Source organism: Meriones unguiculatus, assembly GCF_030254825.1.
Source record: "Meriones unguiculatus strain TT.TT164.6M chromosome 13 unlocalized genomic scaffold, Bangor_MerUng_6.1 Chr13_unordered_Scaffold_37, whole genome shotgun sequence".
In the NCBI taxonomy this organism is placed as follows: Eukaryota; Metazoa; Chordata; class Mammalia; order Rodentia; family Muridae; genus Meriones; species Meriones unguiculatus.
In genome coordinates, this window is record NW_026843647.1 from 1,156,883 (window position 1) to 1,177,195 (window position 20,313).

Genomic DNA, 20,313 nt, shown 5'->3' on the forward strand with positions numbered 1-20,313 from the left:
AGTAAATGGAACTTTCAGCTGAAATCTACTTAAGACAGAGTGTAAAAGTGGAAGGAGTTTTAGCTTTGTAGATTTTGGGCTTTTTGAGCTTTGAGCTAGAAGCCTTTGGCCTTGGGTTCCTTTCGCCTATCGCCCCCAGAGCTGTCATCTGAACTGGTGAGCTTTTGGAGCTTTTTCCTCTTAGAGGTGAGGTGAGTAGCAGAATCAGATGGGTGCTTTCTTTGCCTTTTCTGCGCTAGCAGGTTTTAAAATCGAATAATTGGGATTTTCATTCTTTTAGAACAAAGCTAGGGCTCTGTGTACCCATAGGGGTTAGGGCAAAGCTAGAATGCCTCTGTTATCTGCATCATTTGATCTTTGATCCACTGGTAGAGGGGCTACTACTTTCCTGAGACTCAGCTTTATTGTTCAAGCTAATGAGGGACTCTGGGCAGGCATAGCAGTCAGGGGCAATAGTGGGAGGTAGTTGATGGGTTTGTTCTGGGATTTTCCTCTGATGTAACTCTAAAGAGCTGTGAGTGAGACCAGAGGCCATGTCATGCTGAGTGTGGGGCCATTGTCCCCAGGCCAGGAAGACAAGGCTGCTGAGCTCTCACAGCCTGATCTGCTTTGAAAGAGATGGACTGTGGTTCAGACTGTGGTTCAGGCTGTGGTTCTGTTGGTCTCCATGTGGTGATCTCGGCAGAGACCCTTGGCCTTCAACCCTTGCTGAGTGTTTATTGACCAGAGAAGTAAGGATTTTGTGACCTGAGCAGTAGAAAGTTGTGGTGCTTATAATTTGACTACCTAGTGTGCACACACAGGCATTGGTATTGCAGTGGACAAATTGGAAAACTGAAGGTCTCATTTCTAGAAATAATGAACGTTGTATTCCACATACAGTTTTGTGTAACAAATTTTACAAATCATTTGAAACTGGAAGAAAAGAGGTGGTGGTGGTCATCTTTCAGCAATACTTGATTATGTTTTGTTGTTGTTGTTGTTGTTTTTTATCTTTCAACTACCACTAGTCACAATGGTGTAATTTAGGGAAATTCAATTCGAGGGTACAAAAGGAATTTCTGAGATGCAGAATTTTGTCAGGTGTGCCTGGTTTTAAATAAATGGATAGGGCAGATTCCACTTGTGACCTAATTCATGCAGCAGGAAACAGATACTAAATTATTCTCCAACATTTTTTTTGTGTGTGTGAGTGTCCAAAAGGGCTGGGCTGTGCCTGAACCCACAAGGGGACATGAGGGACTGCAAGCCATAGCCCATCTTTATGATCACCTTCATTATCCAAAAGACTTCCAGAGCAAAAGGACTCTCTGTAAAGGAGGTTATTAGTAGCTGGAGGGTCAGAAATATAAGAGTTTAGGTATCACTTTGTGTTTGTCTTATAACAGTTGGGAAATCTGTGTTTATTTAATTTGTATTAATTAGAAAATCAAAGGTATCTCTGGTCCAGTGCACATTTTTCATGTTAGATTTTCCTTACATCTTTTCATGTAAACTTGAATATATTTTAGGCTTATGTTTTTGGTTTTTTCTCCCACCCCCTCATTCTTTCACAAACACTGTACACATTCTTGATTATTGAAGTTTGTGGTAAGAACAGAAGTCACATCATGCCAGAAAATTATGAGATTCATGACAATAGACTCATCCTTTATTTTTCTGTTTTCCTCTGTTTCTTACCAGGTGGCTTTTCTGATATGAGATAGAGATTTTGGATTGTCCTTTAGCAATCACATAAAGACAATTTGCAGTTATGTCTGTAGAAGGCAGAAGAGATAACATGAAGGTGAGTGATACCAGTTGGCCAGTTTACTCCTTCTCTTTTGACATATTCTTTGGGTGATCTGTCATTTTCTTCAGAAATTTCATGTGTCCAATGGTCTCCATATTCTTTAGTTGGATGATTTTATTCTCCTGAAAAGATTAAATCAAAACCCTGCCCCATCCCTAATTCTGGGGTGAGGGTTGTGCCTTTTTAGGGATGTTATATCTTTTATATGGCAAAATGTTATTTTGGAAATAGAAAAAGTATAATATCTCAATTAAAGTTAAAAAATCTTTGAAAGTTTGCAAATATACCTTAAAGTGTATTTATTTCTAGATAATAACGGGCATTCACTTTGATTTTCAGCCTGCCTTTTACAAGCAGCTTTTAAATAAAATCACTGTAAATCCTATGTACCTGCCTCTGCCTCCCAGGCCATATGTAAAAGGCATGTGCCTCCCAAATGCTGGGATTAAGGCTGTAAACCACCAACACCCTGTCATTGTAACTCCTGAATTTAGAAAACTACCAATTAATAGATAACTGCTTGTCTCTGCTGGGATTAAATGCATGGTCTATCACCACGCTGCTCAAATATGTTATATTCACTCCAAATTATTCCAACTCAAACAAGTTTATACCTTTCAATTTACTTAAAACATTTTAAACCTCTTACCTGTTTTTAATATGAAACAACAAAAGTATCCTTTTTTATTTAAGAAAAAAAAACTTTAGTCTTTATTAAGTTAGTTTGGACTGAATGACCACACTGTCTGATGAACAGTTACCTCTGCTTAGTCAGGAGATCTCTACTATTCAAATCTAATCATTATCAATTTTGATAGGATCTACCATTTTTTTTTCCTGTGGAAACATTCAGTTTTACCAATGAAGACACCGTTCAATAGTTTTTCAGTGTCTACTCCTTTTGGTTATGCTTACTTTCTTTGTTCTAGAGTATTTATGTGCGGTGTTAAGTTGCTAGTAAGAGATCTCTGATTTTTTTTTTTTTCAGAATGTAAAAAATAGTGCTATGGCCTGTCTTCTGGTCAACACTTCCATTGTACTGTGAATTTTGATATGTTGTGTATTCATTTCATTGACTTCTAGAAAGTCTTTAATTTCTTTATATCAGTCTTGATCCATTTTTTTTATTCAGTAGAGAGTTGTTCAATTCCCATGAGTTTGTAAGCTTTCTACTGTTTTTATTATCGATGATGTGCTGCTTTAAACCATAGTGGTCTGATAGGATGCAGGAGGTTATTTCTAGTTTCTTATATCTTTTGATACTTCCACTGTTCAAGTATTTCATCAATTTTGGAGAACAGTATATGAGTTTCTGAGAAGAGGGAATAATCTTTTTGTTTGGGTGGAATGTTCTGTAAACATTATTTGGGTATATTTAGTTTTTGATGTTAGTTAGCTGGAATATTTCTCTGTTCAGTTTGGGCTGGAGGACCTGTCTTTTGTGTGAGTGGTGTACTGAAGTCTTCCCCTATCCGTTTATCAGGGCCAGGGTGTGATGCAAGCTGCAGAAGTTTTTCTTTTATAAATTGGGTGCTCTTATGTTTGGGGCATAGATGTTAAGTATTGAAATGTTATCTTGCTGGATATCTTTGAATATGTATTGTACTTTGCCATCTTTTGATTAGTTTTTGTTTGAAGTCTGTTTTGTTAGATATTAAAATTGTTATACCAGCTTGATACTTCAGTCCATTAATTTGGAATATCTTTTTCCAACCCTTTACCTTCAGATACTGTCTATGATTGATGTGAAGCTGTTTTGGTTGTATTTAGAAGAAGGATGAATTCTGTTTTATTATCCATTTTGTGAGCCTGTGTCTTCTTATTGGTGAATTTTGGTTAAAGGTATTAAGAGATATCAACAAACAGTGATTGTAAATCCTGGTATTTTGGTAGTGGTGTTAGTTGATTTAGCACCCTGTGTTGGGCTACATTTATAGATACATGTTTAAATTTGACCTTATCATGAAGCATCTTATTTTCTCCATTTGCTGTTGAAAGTCTCTCGGCATGCTTAATAATTTGTGTTGGCTTCTGTAATTTATTAAGAGTCAGAAGCACACTGTCTAAGCCCTTCACCTTCTAGTATCTTTACTGAGAATACAAGATTAATTTTAAAGATCTGCCTTTATTTATTTCTTGGTTGTTTTTTGTTTGTCTATTTGATTGGTTGGTTAGTGTGGTCTGTTTTATTTTATTTTATTTTCTGTTGAAGTTTTTCCTATTCTTTCCTTGTGTTGTGTGTATAGAGTTTTGATTATTCTGTGGTAAGAGGAATTTCTTTTCTGGTCTAGTCTCTTTGGTGTTTTGTATGCTTCTTTTGCCTTGATAGACATTTAGGTTAAGAAATTTTTTCTTGTATGATTTTGTTGAAAATATCGTGTGGACCTTTGATCTCATCCTTCTTCTGCTAATCTGATCATTAGCATGTTTTATCTTTTCATAATGTCCCAAAGTTCCTGGATGTTTTGTGGTAGGAAACTTTTAGATTTAACATTTTCTTTGACACACGTAGCTATTTCATCTTTCTTTCTGTTTGTTTTTTTGTTTTGTTTTGTTTTGTTTTTTACTATTGTTTTATTTTCTTTTCAGACAGGTTTGCTTTTTATAGGCTTTGCCTATGCTAAGCTCCCAAAATGATGGACTATGATCTGACAGTACAAAACTAATTCATGAGCTGACATGCTTTTGTTTAGGGGATTTAGTCCCAGTAACAAAGTGACAAATTAGAACAACAAAAAAAATATATGCAAAGACTGACTTCACTGCTGGACTGAACCTTGGAATGTTCTCTTTTTATGGAAAACATCATGATTTAAGATGTCAAAAGCATTAGGAAGGTGTATACAGAGCTTCATCAGCTATTCTGGTAGGACCTAGAAAATCAGAGTGTTGAGAATTATGCAGACAGAGGAAGTCCATATCATAGGATCTCAGTGAACAATAGACTCCATGGAAAATTAAGCTAGAAGTCACTTGTGTGATATTTTAGCTGCAAATCATACTTACTCTGTGCATGCCTTGAGAAATTGAGTAAGGCAGAATACAAAAATAATGGGTTAGATTTCTTACTTGGAATACTAAATCCGTTGAATGGTGATTTTTAGTGAGACATTCAGGACCACAGTGAAAGAAAGAGACAAGTGGAGCAGAAATAAATGTAAAGTTTTGGTTTGTTGAGAAAAGTATCACTAGGTAGTTTCAAATGGCAGTCACGTGCTGTAACAGAGACAGTAATTTTCAAGATTATCAACATCAAAGAAAAGGTCCTAGCTCTGGATTTGAAGCCTAAGATGGTGTCCATACAGTAATACTCCCAACTGCTAATTCTTCTCTTAATGGAGGAAGTAGACAAAGTGCTTCCCAGTGCCAGGAAGAAACTTCTTATAAAACCTGCTCCAAAAGTGGTCCAAGTGTGGCATGGTCTATCCCTATTTGCCCATCCCAACTTAGTATCCAACTTGACAGGCTCACCCACGTTGTGCTGGTTCTAGAAACAAGAAAGATGCAAAATTTAAGGTAATATATTCTTTCTTTGTAGCTTTAGTTCAGCACTGTGCCAGCCATCTGTGTTTGACATAGTCAGATCCCCAGTAAAGATATTGTAAAAGTTCATTGCATGAAGTTGTGAGGGTGAATCCTCAGTTGCATCTTGACACTACAAGATGTTGAGATATCTAAGTTATGAGACACCTCCCATAGAATGCTGCCTTTTGGGAGTGGAAGTAACCAAACTTGGAGATGTAAGAGATTTTGCAGGGATAGGACCATCTAAGCCTTTTGAATCAGCAACAGGATTTGATGTTTTCCTTACTGATCTTCTTTCCTTGGTCCAGTCTCCCCTCACTATATACACATCCCTCCATACTGGAATGAAAATGGGTATTCTGTGCATCTATGTTGGAATGATGTAACTTGTTTCTGATGTTACAAGATGTGTCACTGAAGAGATTTTCTTCTGTGTCACAGAGACTTTGCACATTTGAACAGTATATGAGCTATTGCAGAATTTTAGGATCATTGAAGTTAGACTACATTTTCATCATGGGATGACAATAAGCCCATAGTGAATTTGGTCATAACTTATTTGATTGAATCAAACAAGCTCCCAGAGAAGATAATGTTTCTGTTTTTGACATTGAAGAAAAAGTTTCTATGTAGCTGTGGCTGTCCTGAAAGTTGGTATGTAGACCAGGCAGGTTTTGAACTTACAAGTCTAACTTCAGTCGAGTGTTGGGCTTAAATTTAGTCCAACATGCCTGGCATGAACATCATCATCATTGGCCGCTGATCCTGGAATGTAGGGTCAGGTGTATGACATCTTTCCTACTTGTTCTGTTTTTTAACTTTATTTATTTATTTATTTATTCACATTTAATTCATTTTTAATTTAAAATTGTTTCTTAATAATTTATTCTGACATGTACTTGGCTTAATGATCACCTCCTCCCCGAGGGTGCAGCCTTGTGAGGCCAAAGAGAAAGGTGATGCAGCCATCCTTGATGAGATGTGATAAGCTAGTATCAGACAGAAGGGGAAGAGTTTCTCCCCTATCAGAAGACTAAGGAAAGGGCATGGGGAGGGGAGAAGGAGGGTGGATGGGACAGGGAGGATATGAGGTAGGGAGCTACAGAAGGGATACAAAGTGAATAAATTATAATAAATAAATAAATAAATAGCATTTAAAAATAATTTATCCACTTAACATCCCAGTTGCAACTCCTTCCTTGTCTCTTCCTGGTCTCACCCTTCTTTCCTCTTCCCCCCTTATCTCATTTCCTATTTCTCCGATGGTAGGAGCCCTCCTATCAATTCTCACTAGGACTGCCTGTATCCCCTTCCTTTGTGGCATGCAATGACCCTCCACCATAGGGAAGTGATCAAAGAGCAGGCAACAGAGTCCATGTGAGAGACAAATGATCCCACATGGAGACTGAGCTGCCTATAAGCTACATCTGAGCAGGAGTCTGGGTCCTCTTCATGAATGGTCTTTGGTTGGTGCATCAGTCTCTGCAGATCCCCTGGGCCCAGATTCATTTGCCTTGTTGGTCTTCTATGGACCTCCTGTCATCTTTGGGTCTTTCTATCCCCCCCGCTCTTTCCTATGACTCCCTGTGCTCTGCCCAAAGTTTGGCTGTGAGTGTGAGCATCTGCTTCAATCCTCTGCTGGGTAGAATCTTTCAGAGGACATGTATGTTAGGCTCTCATCCTGTTCTCGCTCCTCAGTCACTTCTGGTGTCGATTCTATTTGCCCTTTTAAATGAGAAATGAGCACCATCCATAGGGTCCTTTTTTTATTTAGATTCTTTAGGTCTGGATTGTCGTATGTTTATCCTGTATTATGGCTATTATCTACTTATAAATGAGTATATACCATGCATGTCTTTCTTCTTCTGGGTTATGTCACTTACCATGATCATTTCTAGTTCCATCCACTTGCCTGAAAATTTCATGGTTTCCTTTAAAAAAAATACCTGAGTAGCATTCCATTGTGTAAATGTACCACAATTTCTGTAACCATTGTTTTATTGAGAGACATGTATTCTGGATATAATGAATATAGAGGTTATGAACATAGTCGAAAAAATATCTTTGTTGAATGGTGGAGCATCTTTTTGATATATGCCCAGGAATGGTAGAGCTGGGTCTTGAAGTAACACTATTTCCAATTGTATGAGAAAGCATCAGATTGATTTCTAAAGTTGTTGTATAAGTTTGCACTCCCACCAGCAATAGAGAAGTGTTCCTCTTTCTCCACATTCTCACTAGCACGTGCTGTCACTTCAAGTTTTGATCTTAGCCATGATGAGTTTAAGATGGAAAGTCAGAATCATTTTGATTTGCATTTCCATGATGACTACAGATATTGAGCATTTATTTAAGTGTTTTTCCATCATTTGATATTCCTCTGTGGAGAATTATCTGTTTAGTTCTGTACCCCAGTTATAAAGTGGATTATTTGGATTGTTGGAGTTTAATTTCTTGAGCTCTTTATATATTTTGTTTATTAGCCCTCTCTGTTGTATGTACGGTTGGTGAAGATCTTTTCTCAGACTGTAGGCTGTTGTTTTGTTCTGTTGACAGAGTTCTTTGCTTCATAGAAGCTTTTTGTTTCATGAGATCCTATTCATTAATTCTTGATCTTAGAGCAAGTTTTCTTGGTGTTCTGTTGAGGAAGTTACCTTCTATGCCAATGAGATCGAGAATCTTTCCCACTTTTTTTTTCTAACAGATTTAGCGTATCTGGTTTTATGTTGAGGTCTTTGAAAAACTTGGACTGCAGTTTAGTGCAGGGTGATAAATATGGATCTATTTTCATTTTTCCACATGTAAACTTCAGGTTAGACCAGCACTGTTTGTTGAAGATGCTGTCCTTTTTCCATTGCATGGTTTTGGCTTCTTTGTCAAAAATCAAGTGGCCATTGGTGTGTGGGTTTATTTATGGGTCTTCATTTCAATTCCATTGATCCACTGATTGTTTTTATTACAGTACTATGCAATTTTTATTACTATTGATTTATAATAGAGCTTGAGATGAAGAATGGTGATACCTACTGAAGATCTCCTATTGTACAGGATTGTTTTAGCTATTCTGGCTTTTTTATTTTTCCATATGAAGCTGAGGATTGTTCTTTCAAGTTCTTTAATGAATTGTGTTGATATTTTGATGGGATTATCATTGAATCTGTAGATTGTTTTTGTTACGATGGCAATTTTTACTATGTTGATCCTACTGATCCATGAGCATGAGAGATATTTCTATGTTTATTAGCCCTCTCTGTTGTATGTACGGTTGGTGAAGATCTTTTCTCAGACTGTAGGCTGTTGTTTTGTTCTGTTGACAGAGTTCTTTGCTTCATAGAAGCTTTTTCAATTTCTGGTATCTTTTTCAATTTCTTTCTTCAGAGGCTTGAAGTTTTTGGTTTTTTTTTTGTTGTTGTTATTGTTCATATAGGTTTTTTACTGGCTTGTTGAAGATAACACCAAAATACATTATGTTTTGTTTTTTGTTTTGTTTTTTTTTTGTTTTACTGGCTATTGTGAAGTGTGTTATTTTCCTAATTTTTTTCAGTCCATTTGTCTTTTGCATACAGGAGTGTATTTTTTTGAGTTTTCTTTTTCTTTTTTAGTTAACTTTATATCCAGCCACTTTGCTGAAGTGTTTTTCAACTGTAGGAGTTCCCTACAGTAGAATTTTGGGGATCATTTTTGTTTACTGTCATATCATCTGTGAATCAAGGTAGTTTGACTTCTTCCTTATCAATTTGTATCCCCTTAATCTCCTTTCGTTGTCTTATTGCCCTAGATAGGACTTCGAGTACTGTATTGAAGAGATTTGGAGAGAGTGTGTAGCCTTGTCTTGTCCCCAAGTCCAGTGGAATTGACTCAACATTCTTTTCATTTAGTTTGGCATTAGCTATATACTATTATGTATATATTTTGTATATTCTGTATATATTCTGTATACTATCTTCACTATTTTTAGATATGTGCCTTTGTCCCTGGTCTCTCCAAGACTTTAAACAAGAATAACTGTTGTATATTGTCAAATGCTTTTTCAGCATCTAAGAAAATGGTCCTTTTTTTTCAATTTGTTTTTATGGTGGATTACATTGGTGGATTCCATATACTTAACCACCCCTGCATGCCTGGGATGAAGCCTACTTGGTCATGGTGGATGATATCTTTAATATGTTCTTGGAATTTGTTTGCAAGTATTTTATTGAGTATTTTTACATCATTGTTCATAAAAGAGATTGGTCTGAAGTTCTCTTTCTTTTTGGGGATATTTGAGGATTTATCATTGTGACTGTGGTCTCACAAAAGGAATTTGGTCATGTTGCTTCCATTTCTATTTTGTGAAATAATTTGGAGAATATCAGTATTTGCTCTTCTTTGAAGGTCTTGTAGAATTCTGCTCTGAAATCATCTGGCCCTTGGCTATTTTTGGTTGGGAGTATTTTGGTGGCTGCCTCTATTGCCTTAGGCACTATAAGATTATTTAATATCTTTACCTGATGTTGATTCAACTGTGGTAAGTGGAATCTAAAGAGAATTGTATATTTCATTTAGATTTTCAAATTTTGGGGCATATAGGCTTTTGACATAAAAGTTAATGGTTCTTTGGATTTCCTCAGTGTCTGTTATATCTTTTTCTTTCAGACTTTGTTGATTTGGATAGTGTCTTTCTGCCATTTACTTAGTTTGGCTAAGAATTTGTCTATGTTTTTTATTTTCTCAAAGAACTAGCTCTTGGTTTCGTTGATTCCTTGAATTATTATCTTTTTTTCTCATTTATTGATATCAGCCCTGAGTTTGGTTTTTCCTAGGGGTCTAGTCTTGATGGGTGTGTCTGCTTCTTTTTTTCTAGTTCTTTCAGGTATACCATTAAGTTGCTTGTATGGGATGTCTCCAATAGCTTATGATGGCCTTTGTTGCTATTCAAACTCCTCTTTGGACTGCTTTCATTGCATCCCATATGAAGTTGAGAAATCTTCTATCGAGGTTTGTAAAGTATTCTGTTGGTATTTTGATGGAAATTGCATTGAATCTGTAGATTGCTTTTGGTAAGATGTCCATTTTTACTATGTTAACGCTGCCAAGCCATGAGTATCGGAGATAGATCCATATTCTGATATCTTCTTCTAATTCTTTCTTCAGAGACTTGAAGTTTGTTTTTTTTTTTTTCATACAAGTCTTTGACTTGCTTGGATATGGTCACACCAAGGTACTTTATGTCCTTTGTGGCTATTATGAAGGGTGTTGTTTCCCTAATTTCTTTCTTAGCCCTATTATCTTTCAAATACAGGAAGGCTATTGATTTTTTTTAGTTAATTTTGTATCCAGCCACTTTGCTGATGGTGTTTATCATCTGTAGGAGTTCCCTGGTAGAAGTTTTGGAGTTACTCAGGTATATTATCCTATCATCTGCAAATAGTGATACTTTGTCTTCTTCCTTTCCAATTTGTATCCTTTTGCTCTCCTTTAATTTTCTTCTTGTTCTAGCAAGGACTTCAAGAACTATGTTGAAGAGATATGGAGAGAGTGGGCAGCCTTGCCTTGTCCCTGAATTCAGTGGGATTGTTTTAAGTTTCTCTCCATTTAGCTTGATGTTGGCTACAGGCTTGCTGTATATTACTTTTACTATGTTTAGGTATGTGCCTTGTATCCCTGATCTCTCCAATAGTTCAAACATGAATGGATGCTGGATTTTTTCAAATGCTTTTTCAGCATCTAGGGAGATTATCATGTGTTTTTATTTCTTTCAGTTTTTTAATATTGTGGATCACATTGATGGATTTTTGTATAGAGAACCACCCCTGCTTACCTGGCATTAAGCCTAAATGGTCATAGTTGATGATATATTTGATGTGTTCTTTTATTGGGTTTGCAAAGTATTTTGTTGAGTATTTTTGCATCAATGTTCATAAGGGAGATAGGCCTGAAATTCTCTTTCTTTGTTGGGTCTTTATGAGGTTTAGGTTACAAGGTGACTGTGGCTTCAATGAATGAGTTTCGTAGTGTTCCTTCTGTTCCTATTTTGTGGAATAAATTGAAGATAGCTGGAGTTACCTCTTCTTTGAAGGTGTGGTAGAATTCTGCACTGAAACCATCTGGTCCTGAGCTTTTTGTGGATTGGAGTCTTGAGGAATGCTATTTCCTTAGTGGATAAAGGACTATTTTATTGATTTACCTGCTCTTGATTCAGCTTTGGTAAGTGTAATTGATTAAGAAAATTGTCCATTTCATTTAGATTTTCAAATTTTGTGGCATATAGACTTTTGAAGTAAGTCCTAACGATTGTTTGGATTTCCTTAATGTCTTTTGTTTTGTCCCATTTTCATTTCTGATTTTTTTAATTTGGATAATCTCTCTCTGCCTTTTAGTTAGTTTGGCTAAGGGTTTGTCTATCTTGTTAATTTTCTCAAATAACCAGCTCTTAGTTTCATTGATTCTTTGAAATTTTTTATTTGTTTCTAATTTATTGATTACAGTCCTGAGTTTGATTATTTCCAGTTGTCTATTCTTTTTTGGTGTGTCTGCTTCTTTTTTTCTAGGGCCTTTAGATGAGCTATTAAGTTGATTGTGTGTGATGTTACAAATTTATTCCTGAAGGCACTTAGTGCTATGAACTTTCCTCTTAGCACTGCTTTCATTGTCTCCCATAAGTTTGGTTTTGTTGTGTCTTCATTTCCATTGAATTCTAGGAAGACTTTAATTTCTTTCTTTATTTCTTCCCTGACCCAGCTGTCATTTCATAGTGAGTTGTTCAGTTTCCATGTGAGTGTAGGCTTTTTGCTATTTCTGTTGTTGTTGAGGTCCAGCTTTAGTCCATGGTAATTAGATATGTTGCAAGGCATTATTTCAATCTTATATCTGTTGAGACTCACTTTGTGACCAATGATATGGTCTATTTTGGAGAAGGTTCCATGAGGTGCTGAGAAGAAGGTAAATTCTTTTGTCTTTGAGTGTAAGATTCTCTAGATATCTGTTAGGTCCATTTGATACATGACCTCTATTAGAGATATTGTTTCTTTGTTTAATTTCTGTTGTTTAGCTGTCCTTTGTTGAGAGTGGGGTGATGAATTCTCCCAGTAGTAATGTATGGGGATTTGTGTACAGTTTAGGGTTTACTAATGTTTCTTTTACAAAAGTGGGTACCTTTGTATTGGGGGCATAGATGTTCAGAATTTTTATTTCTTCTTGGTGGAATTTTCCTTTGATGAGTATGGAATTATCTTCCTCATGTCTTTTGATTAATTTTGGTTGAAAAGCTATTTTATTAGATATTAGAATGGCTACTCCAGCATGTTTCTTGGGTGGGTCCATTTGCTTGGACCCTCCTTCCAGCTTTTTACTCTCAGGTAATGTCTATCTTTGTGACTTAGATGTGTTTCTTGTATGCAACAGATTGTTGGGTCTTGTTTAAGTATCCATTCTGTTAGTCTGTGTCTTTATTGGAGAGATAAGTCCATTGATGTTGAGGGAAATTAATGACCAGTGGCTGTTAATTCCTTTTATTTTGATGTTGCTTTTGGTAGTGTGTTTGTGTGCTTGGTTACTTTTATTTTTGCTGTAATGACATTATTTCTTTCCTGTGTTTTCCTGAATGTAGTTAGCTTTCCTGGGTTGTAGGTTTCCTTCTAGGAGCTTTTGTACCTCTGGATTTGTGGGTAGGTATTGTTTAAATTTGTTTTTGTCATTAAATATCTTGTTTGCTCCATCTATGATGACTGAGACTTTTGGGGGGTATAGTAGCCTGGGTGGACATCTATGTTCTTTTAGGGTCTGCATGACATCTGTTCAGGCCCTTCTGGATTTCATAGTTTCTGTTGATTCTGATGGGTTTGCCATTATATGTTACTTGGCCTTTTTCCCTTGCAGCTTTTACTATTTTTTTTTTGTTCTGTATACTTACTGTTTATTATATGGTGGGAGAATTTTCTTTTCTGATCCAATTTATTGGGTGTTCTGTAGGCCTCTTGTATTCGTATAGACCTCTCTTTTAAATTGGTAAAATTTCTTCTATGATTTTGCTGAAAATATTTTCTGGGCCTTGGAGGAAGGAAACTCTTTTTCCTCTATTCCTATTATTCTTAGGTTTTGCCTTTTCATGTTGTCTTGGATTTCTTGGATGGTCAGGAATTTTGTAGATTTAACATTTTCTTTGATGGATACATTGATTTCTTCCATTGTGTCTTCTACACCTGAGATTCTTTCTTCCATCTCTCATATTCTATTGGCTATGCTTACCTGTGTAGTTCCTGTTTTCTTCCCTAAGTTCTTTCTCTCCACAATTTCCTCAATTTGTGTTTTCTTTAATTTTTCCAATTCTATTATCAGATCTTGAACCATTTTATTGATTTCCTTCACCTGTCTGACTATATTTTCCTTCAATTCCTTCAGCTGTTTGAAAAATCCTCTGTTTCTTTAATTTCTTTCAGTCATTTAAGTATTTCCTCTCTAAAGAAAGGCCACAATTTGTTTGGCTGCAACTTCCTGTATTTCTTTAAGGATGGCCATAATCTGTTTGACTTTGTCTTCTTCTATTTTTTTGCAGATGGCAATAATCTGTTTGAATTTATCTTCATCTAGGTCTTTACGCAGTTTATTTTTTCCTCTATTTTCCTGTTCATAAGCACAGATGGAAGGTCATCTTCTTGAATTTAATTTATGCTGGGGTATCCATGGCTGCTTGCTCCTGGATAACTGGGTTCTAGGGTTGCCATATTGCTCTGTCTTTTGTTGGTTGAGCTTTTATGCTGTCCTCTACCCACTGGGCTATCTTAGGTGTTGGGTGTTAGTTTCTGGTACTTTCTGGAATCCTGTAGTGTGTCAAATCCCCTTGGTAAGAATATGATTTTTCCCAAAGGAGGCCTCCTCAGCTTTCTGGGTACTGTCACTGAATGGCAGGTGTTTTTCAGGAATTGCCACATCTCACCTCAGGCATACAGACCTGAGTGGTAATTGTGGTCTTTGTTAATAAAGGGGGCTGTCCTCTCACCCAGAGAATTCCTGGAGACAGCTGCCCTGCTTCTGGGTTTCTTGCTGTAAATTTAGTGGGCTGCTGCTGTAAATTGGGTGCCCCATGGTTTGTTCAGTTTAGTTAGGGATAACTGGTTTTCCCTTGGAGCAGTATCTGGGGGTTGATCTCAGGGAACCCAGGCTTCTGTAGGTCTAAGTTTGGAGCTCTGTGCCCCAGTACCCAAGTGGTAATCAGTGTGGCAGGTGTGCACCACTCTCATGATCAGGAGGCTAGAGTCTGGAGCCTGTGTATAACCAGGAACTTTTCTAGAGCTAGGTGTCCTGAGGTAAGGCCAGATATTTCCTCCACCTTTGGATTTTCTCTCAACAGAAAGACCCAGTCTGTACTGTTGGGGAGGGGGCGTGTGGAGTGAGTAGGCACTTGCTTGCGAGTGGTGGCTCCAAGCTGGTGACTGGACAGGAACCTGAGAACTTTTTCTGAGAACATTCTCATATGTGTGATGTTAGTGGTGGGGGGATCAGCTGAGTACTCTAAGCTTGGACCTGCTGTTTCCCTCCCTGTGGGGTTTTCTCCCAAAAGGGAAACTGAGCCTCTAGTGTCCTGGGGCACACAGTTCTGTCTGTGATGGAGAGTTAGTTGTAGAGTTGGCGGTTGAAGCCCCACTCAGGGCTGGCTGCTTTGTGCCTGCACATCTGCAGGACCTTTTTCAGGGATAGACTGGTTGACCTGAGGTCAGCCCTACTTGCTTCCTTCCCTGTGGGGTTTTCTCAAGACTGGGACTTCCAGTTTCTTGTGCCCTGGGGTGCACAGTTCAGCCTGGGAAGGTGATCAGGACATGCAAGAGTGTGCTTCTGGTCTAATGACCCAGTGACTGTGTGACCTGGGGTTTCTTCTGGGTTCTTGCTGGATGACCTGAGAATAGACCCCACTTATTCCCACTACGTGGAGTTTCCTCTCACCTGGGAAACACAATTGCTGTTGTTTTAGGGTCCAGAGTTCAGCCTCTTAGTCACTGTACCAACATTGCTGCCCTGCTCCTCAGACAGTGTCATCCCAGCACCACCATCTTGGATTACCCCCTTTCTCATCTCTTTCAATTAATTTTTGTTGAAAGTCTGTTTTATTAGATATTAGAATGGTTACTCCTGCTTGCTTCTTGGGTCTATTTGCTTGAAATCCTTATTCCTGCCACAACAGCCCAGGAAATTTTCAGGATTTAGCTGGGCACTCTGAGGTTGAACCCAAATGTTTTTTCTCATAATTGTGTTTCTTATCACCTGGTAAACATGGGCAGTGGTGTTTGGGGGCCAACAGTTCCAACTATTTGTCACTGTGTAGTCTCTGCTACCCCACTGATCAGACACAGTGTGCAATCAGTCCTGCCATCTGGGATCTGTTTTTAATTTTTACTGAATATGAGTATTCTGATTGTATGCATGAATATGAACCTCTTGTGTGCCTGATCCTCACAGTAGTACGAAGATGTGTTCAGAACTCATGAACTTATAGCAATTGGTAGTAGTGGGTCCCAGTTAAACACTGACAATTGAGCCCAATTATTTGCAAGAGCAGCAAGAGCTCCTCACTGCTGAGTCATCTCTCCTGCCTTATGTTGCTTACTTATGATCATCATTTACATTGCTAATATTTTCATTTTTCTATTTTTAGCTGTTTAAGCATGCATTCCATTTTAGCAAGATCTTATTAAAGTTGCAGTTTAAGCTAGGGCAGTGCAGATTTCTGGAAAATGAATACAACTGGAGTGAATGTATAATTCCTTGTAGAAGCTTCTGGAAAGACCTCTCAGTTCTTTCAATCTTTTGTGTTTGTTTGATTGACTTTTAGGGGAGTCTCTGACTTACTATATAGGTCTGGCTGTCCTGGAACTCTTTGCATAGATCATGCTGGCATCCAATTCAATAAGATACACCTGCCTCTACCTCCTGAGTGATGGAATTTAAGGCATGACAGAATACACCCAGCTTGTCCATCATTTTTTGTCGTTAGTAACTGTTCATAAATTTCTCTGATGTGTACTTAGTACTGTCCATCTCTTAATTTCTCTCTGTGTGTCTCAGTCTCTCTCTTTCTATTTCACTCTCTTCTCTGTTTGTCTTTGTCCACATTAATTGGCATGTCTACTCCAAAGCTATATCCTATTCAAAAAGTTTAGATATGACACAGTTAAACCTCGTTATTCAGTTTTCTTCTAAAGTGACTTAGTGATAACATTAACACTTCTTTTTTAATAGAAAAGTTTTATTATTTATTTTTTTTAAACTATAGACTGTACATGATTTAGAAGGGAGAATATACAAAACAATGATCAAAGAATAATCATGCTTCTATGCCTTTTCTTTTGTCTGGTCACTCAGAAATATGATGTTATCAGGTATGATTATTGTTGCTTGCCACTCACATTATTTTTATCCATCTATTCACTATAGTCCACTTTCCCTTCCACGAATATATGAGCCCCCATTTTCATATACTGATATGCCACATCTCTGATCACTGGTCAGAACATGATATTCAGTGCCATGTTGTCTTTTGACTGACGTCACCTATCTGTTCACCGTACCCTGATAGCCACATCTCATTTGTTGTTAGATAAAATATCATGAATGTGTTTTTTCCTACCCCCTGTCTCATGACAGGGTCCTGACCTACTAGCCCAAGTAACTGAAGATGATTCATAGATCACTCAAGAACCCAACTAATGTCTATTACATATTCATGCCTTATAAACTAATGAAAATCCTTTAACACAGGTTTCCAAAGCACACCTTTGGTTTTCCTTACAATCTAACCTTTAGGCTTTTTCTTTTCTCCTCCTTCACTTTTTGCACAGCACCCAACTGTCTAACACTAGCACTTCAGTGTCAGAAAATAAATAGAAGAAGCACTAGAATTATATGTTTATATTTTCAATGAACCATAAATTTATATTGTTGCCACTCTTTCTTTTGTACAAATGTATGGCATATTTTAGAATTCGGTAACCTTCAATGATGTGTATGTGAAATTCAGCCAAGAAGAGTGGGCTTTGCTGGAACCTTCCCAGAAGCAACTCTACAAAGATGTGATGCTAGAGACCTGTGAAAACCTCACTGCTATAGGTAAGACTGCAATTTTTCTTTCACTTTTAAAATAAAGAGACAAATCTTACTTTGTTATTGATCCTCTTCTGTAATTCCAATTGAGAATGAGGAGGAATGCGGTGAATAAATCAGGCATGGTTCTAAGGGTCACAGAAGATAGTGATTTAAGTTTACCTTAATAATAACATGATATTTCCAATAATATATATTTTCTCGTACTATATTTTAGGCTACAATTGGGATGACCATAATATTGAAGAACATTTTCAAAGTTCTACAAGTAATAAAAGGTAACTTTATGTGCATGTTGATACAGATATAAATCTTAAATTTTAATGTGTCCTGGAAGTTTGGTGTTTTTTGTTTGTTTGTTTATTGGCTGCTTTTTATTTTCTGTTTTTGAAAAAGATTTTTTTTCTGGGTATCTGTGAATTTCTTAGACTTGCTTGTTAGACCAGCCTGACCTCAAAATCACACAGATCTGCCTGCTTCTACCTCCACAAGTGCTGGGATTGAAGGCATGTACCAGCACACATGGCTGTGTCCTGGAAGTTTTAAAGAAAAGCAACAGTGTAAAAACAGCACTGCTTTACGTGTACTGATGATCATTAAAATCTCATAATTCCATGTACTTCAATGTCAGGTATCTGATTTGTGTTTACAAGGCACTCCCCTAAGATAGAAGAAAAAAAATAATATTGTAACAAAAATACCATTTGAATCATATGGACATTAAAGCTACTGACTTGAACTGCCAATCTGTTTAGTCTCATTCTATCTACTCAGATATTGTAAGAGGTATACACACTGAATTGGTGATCAGTATGTGTCCAAAACCTTCTAATAAGCAAAAAATTTATAGTAGAACCAGTGTTACTCATTTTCGTGCAGTAACATTGTAAAGTTTAGTGAAAGGAGCAGCTTATGAGAATCAAGAATTTTGTTGTGGAGAAACCTTAATCCCTATATGACATGTCTATGATGAACAAAAAACAAACTGTGTTAATTCAATGTGGGAATCTTTATTATTTTTGTAAATTAAACTGGTATATCATATGTCAAAATTATTCTAAGACACATGAGCATAGGGATATTGAAAGAAGCAGTGTCCCTGTCTTTCTCCAATAACAATTGATTTGGTAGTAGTCCCCACTGTGAGTAAATTTTCTGAATGTGATAAATGGTTACTGTTAATTGGTTTTGCAACTTCACTGAGAATTTATCAGCAAACTCATATTGCTGAAAATACCTATGAATAAGAGGAATTTGGAACTTCTGCTTGTCCTGGCTCACTTTGTAAATGAAGTATCATTCATACAGTACAAACATTTGTGAATGGGATTGCTGTGGTAAAACTCTGAATTCTTATAATACTCTTCATATATAGGAGAAAACCTCTTATAGAAAAATGATGCTATAAAAGTGATCCACATAACAAATTCTCTTACCATCACAGGAATCTTCAAAAATACCCGTAATGAAGGAGAATACCGTGAATGTAAATAAAGTGATAAAACTTTAAAATTTGATTCTTCTTTACCATTAGACAAAATTATGAAATTAATTCATATAGATAAATATATTTATTAGTGTAATGAAATGACAGTTGTAAATCTTTTACATGTGCCAATTTTCTTTGCAGGCATGAAAGCAGTCATACTGGTGAGAAACCCTTTAAATGCACTCTATGTGGGAAAACCTTCCCCTATATCACTGTTCTTATATGGCATAAACGAACACACACTGGAGAGAAGCCTTACAAATGTAATCAATGTGGTAAAGCCTTTGCAAAAAGCAGTCAGCTCATACGGCATAAAAGAACACATACTGGAGAGAAACCTTATGAATGTAACCAGTGTGGTAAAGCCTTTGCACAAAACAGTCATCTCATAAGCCATAAAAGAACACACACTGGAGAAAAACCTTATGAATGTAATGAGTGTGGCAAAGCCTTTGCAGAAAACAGTACTCTCTTAAGCCATAAAAGAACACACACTGGAGAGAAACCTTATGAATGTAATGAGTGTGGCAAAGCCTTTGCAGAAAACAGTACTCTCTTAAACCATAAAAGAACACACACTGGAGAGAAACCTTACGAATGTAACCAGTGTGGTAAAGCCTTTGCACAAAACAGTCATCTCATAAGACATAAAAGAACACACATTGGAGAGAAACCTTATGAATGTAACCAGTGTGGTAAAGCCTTTGCACAAAACAGTACTCTCTTAAGCCATAAAAGAACACACACTGGAGAGAAACCTTATGAATGTAACCAGTGTGGTAAAGCCTTTGCAAAAAACAGTCATCTCATAAGCCATAAAAGAACACACACTGGAGAGAAACCTTATGAATGTAACCAGTGTGGTAAAGCCTTTGCACAAAACAGTGCTCTCATAAGCCATAAAAGAACACACACTGGAGAGAAACCTTATGAATGTAACCACTGTGGTAAAGCCTTTGCACAAAACAGTACTCTCTTAAGCCATAAAAGAAGACACACTGGAGAGAAACCTTTTGAATGTAACCAGTGTGGTAAAGCCTTTGTAGAAAATAGTTAACTCATACGGCATAAAAGAACACATACTGGAAAGAAACCTTATACGTATACTCAACATGATAAAGCCCTTGCACAGCAGAGTAGTCTCCAAAAACATGAAAAAACACACAGTGGAGAGAAGCCTGATGAGGGCAATTAGTGTGATAAAGCCTTTGTATGTAACAGTCATCTCCTAAGACAACGATACATTCAAGAGGGAAACCATATGAATACAACTATGTGGTAAAGCCATTGCACATAACTAATACATAAAAGAACACATACTGGAAAGATGTCTGACTGTAACCAATGAGAAAAAAAAAAACTTTTGGACTTCAGAATAATCTCCACACTCATGAAAGAAATCCTAATGGACAGAAAGCCTGTGAGTGTTTTTAAC

The 20,313-nt window shown here is 36.9% G+C and overlaps 1 protein-coding gene across 1 annotated transcript in view; it reads left to right on the forward strand.

Annotated features, from left to right (window-relative positions):
- Nucleotides 1-19,884, forward strand: part of LOC132650940 (zinc finger protein 120-like) — a gene marked incomplete at its 3' end in the record, with an annotated part of 123,640 nt that extends 103,756 nt beyond the window's left edge. Inside the window, exons 3-5 of the mRNA XM_060376261.1 lie at nt 17,269-17,395; nt 17,607-17,648; nt 19,160-19,884. Of these exons, the coding sequence (XP_060232244.1) occupies nt 17,269-17,395; nt 17,607-17,648; nt 19,160-19,884 (894 nt within the window). The remainder of the gene's footprint in view (nt 1-17,268; nt 17,396-17,606; nt 17,649-19,159) is intronic.
- Between the last annotated feature and the right edge of the window lie 429 nt (nt 19,885-20,313).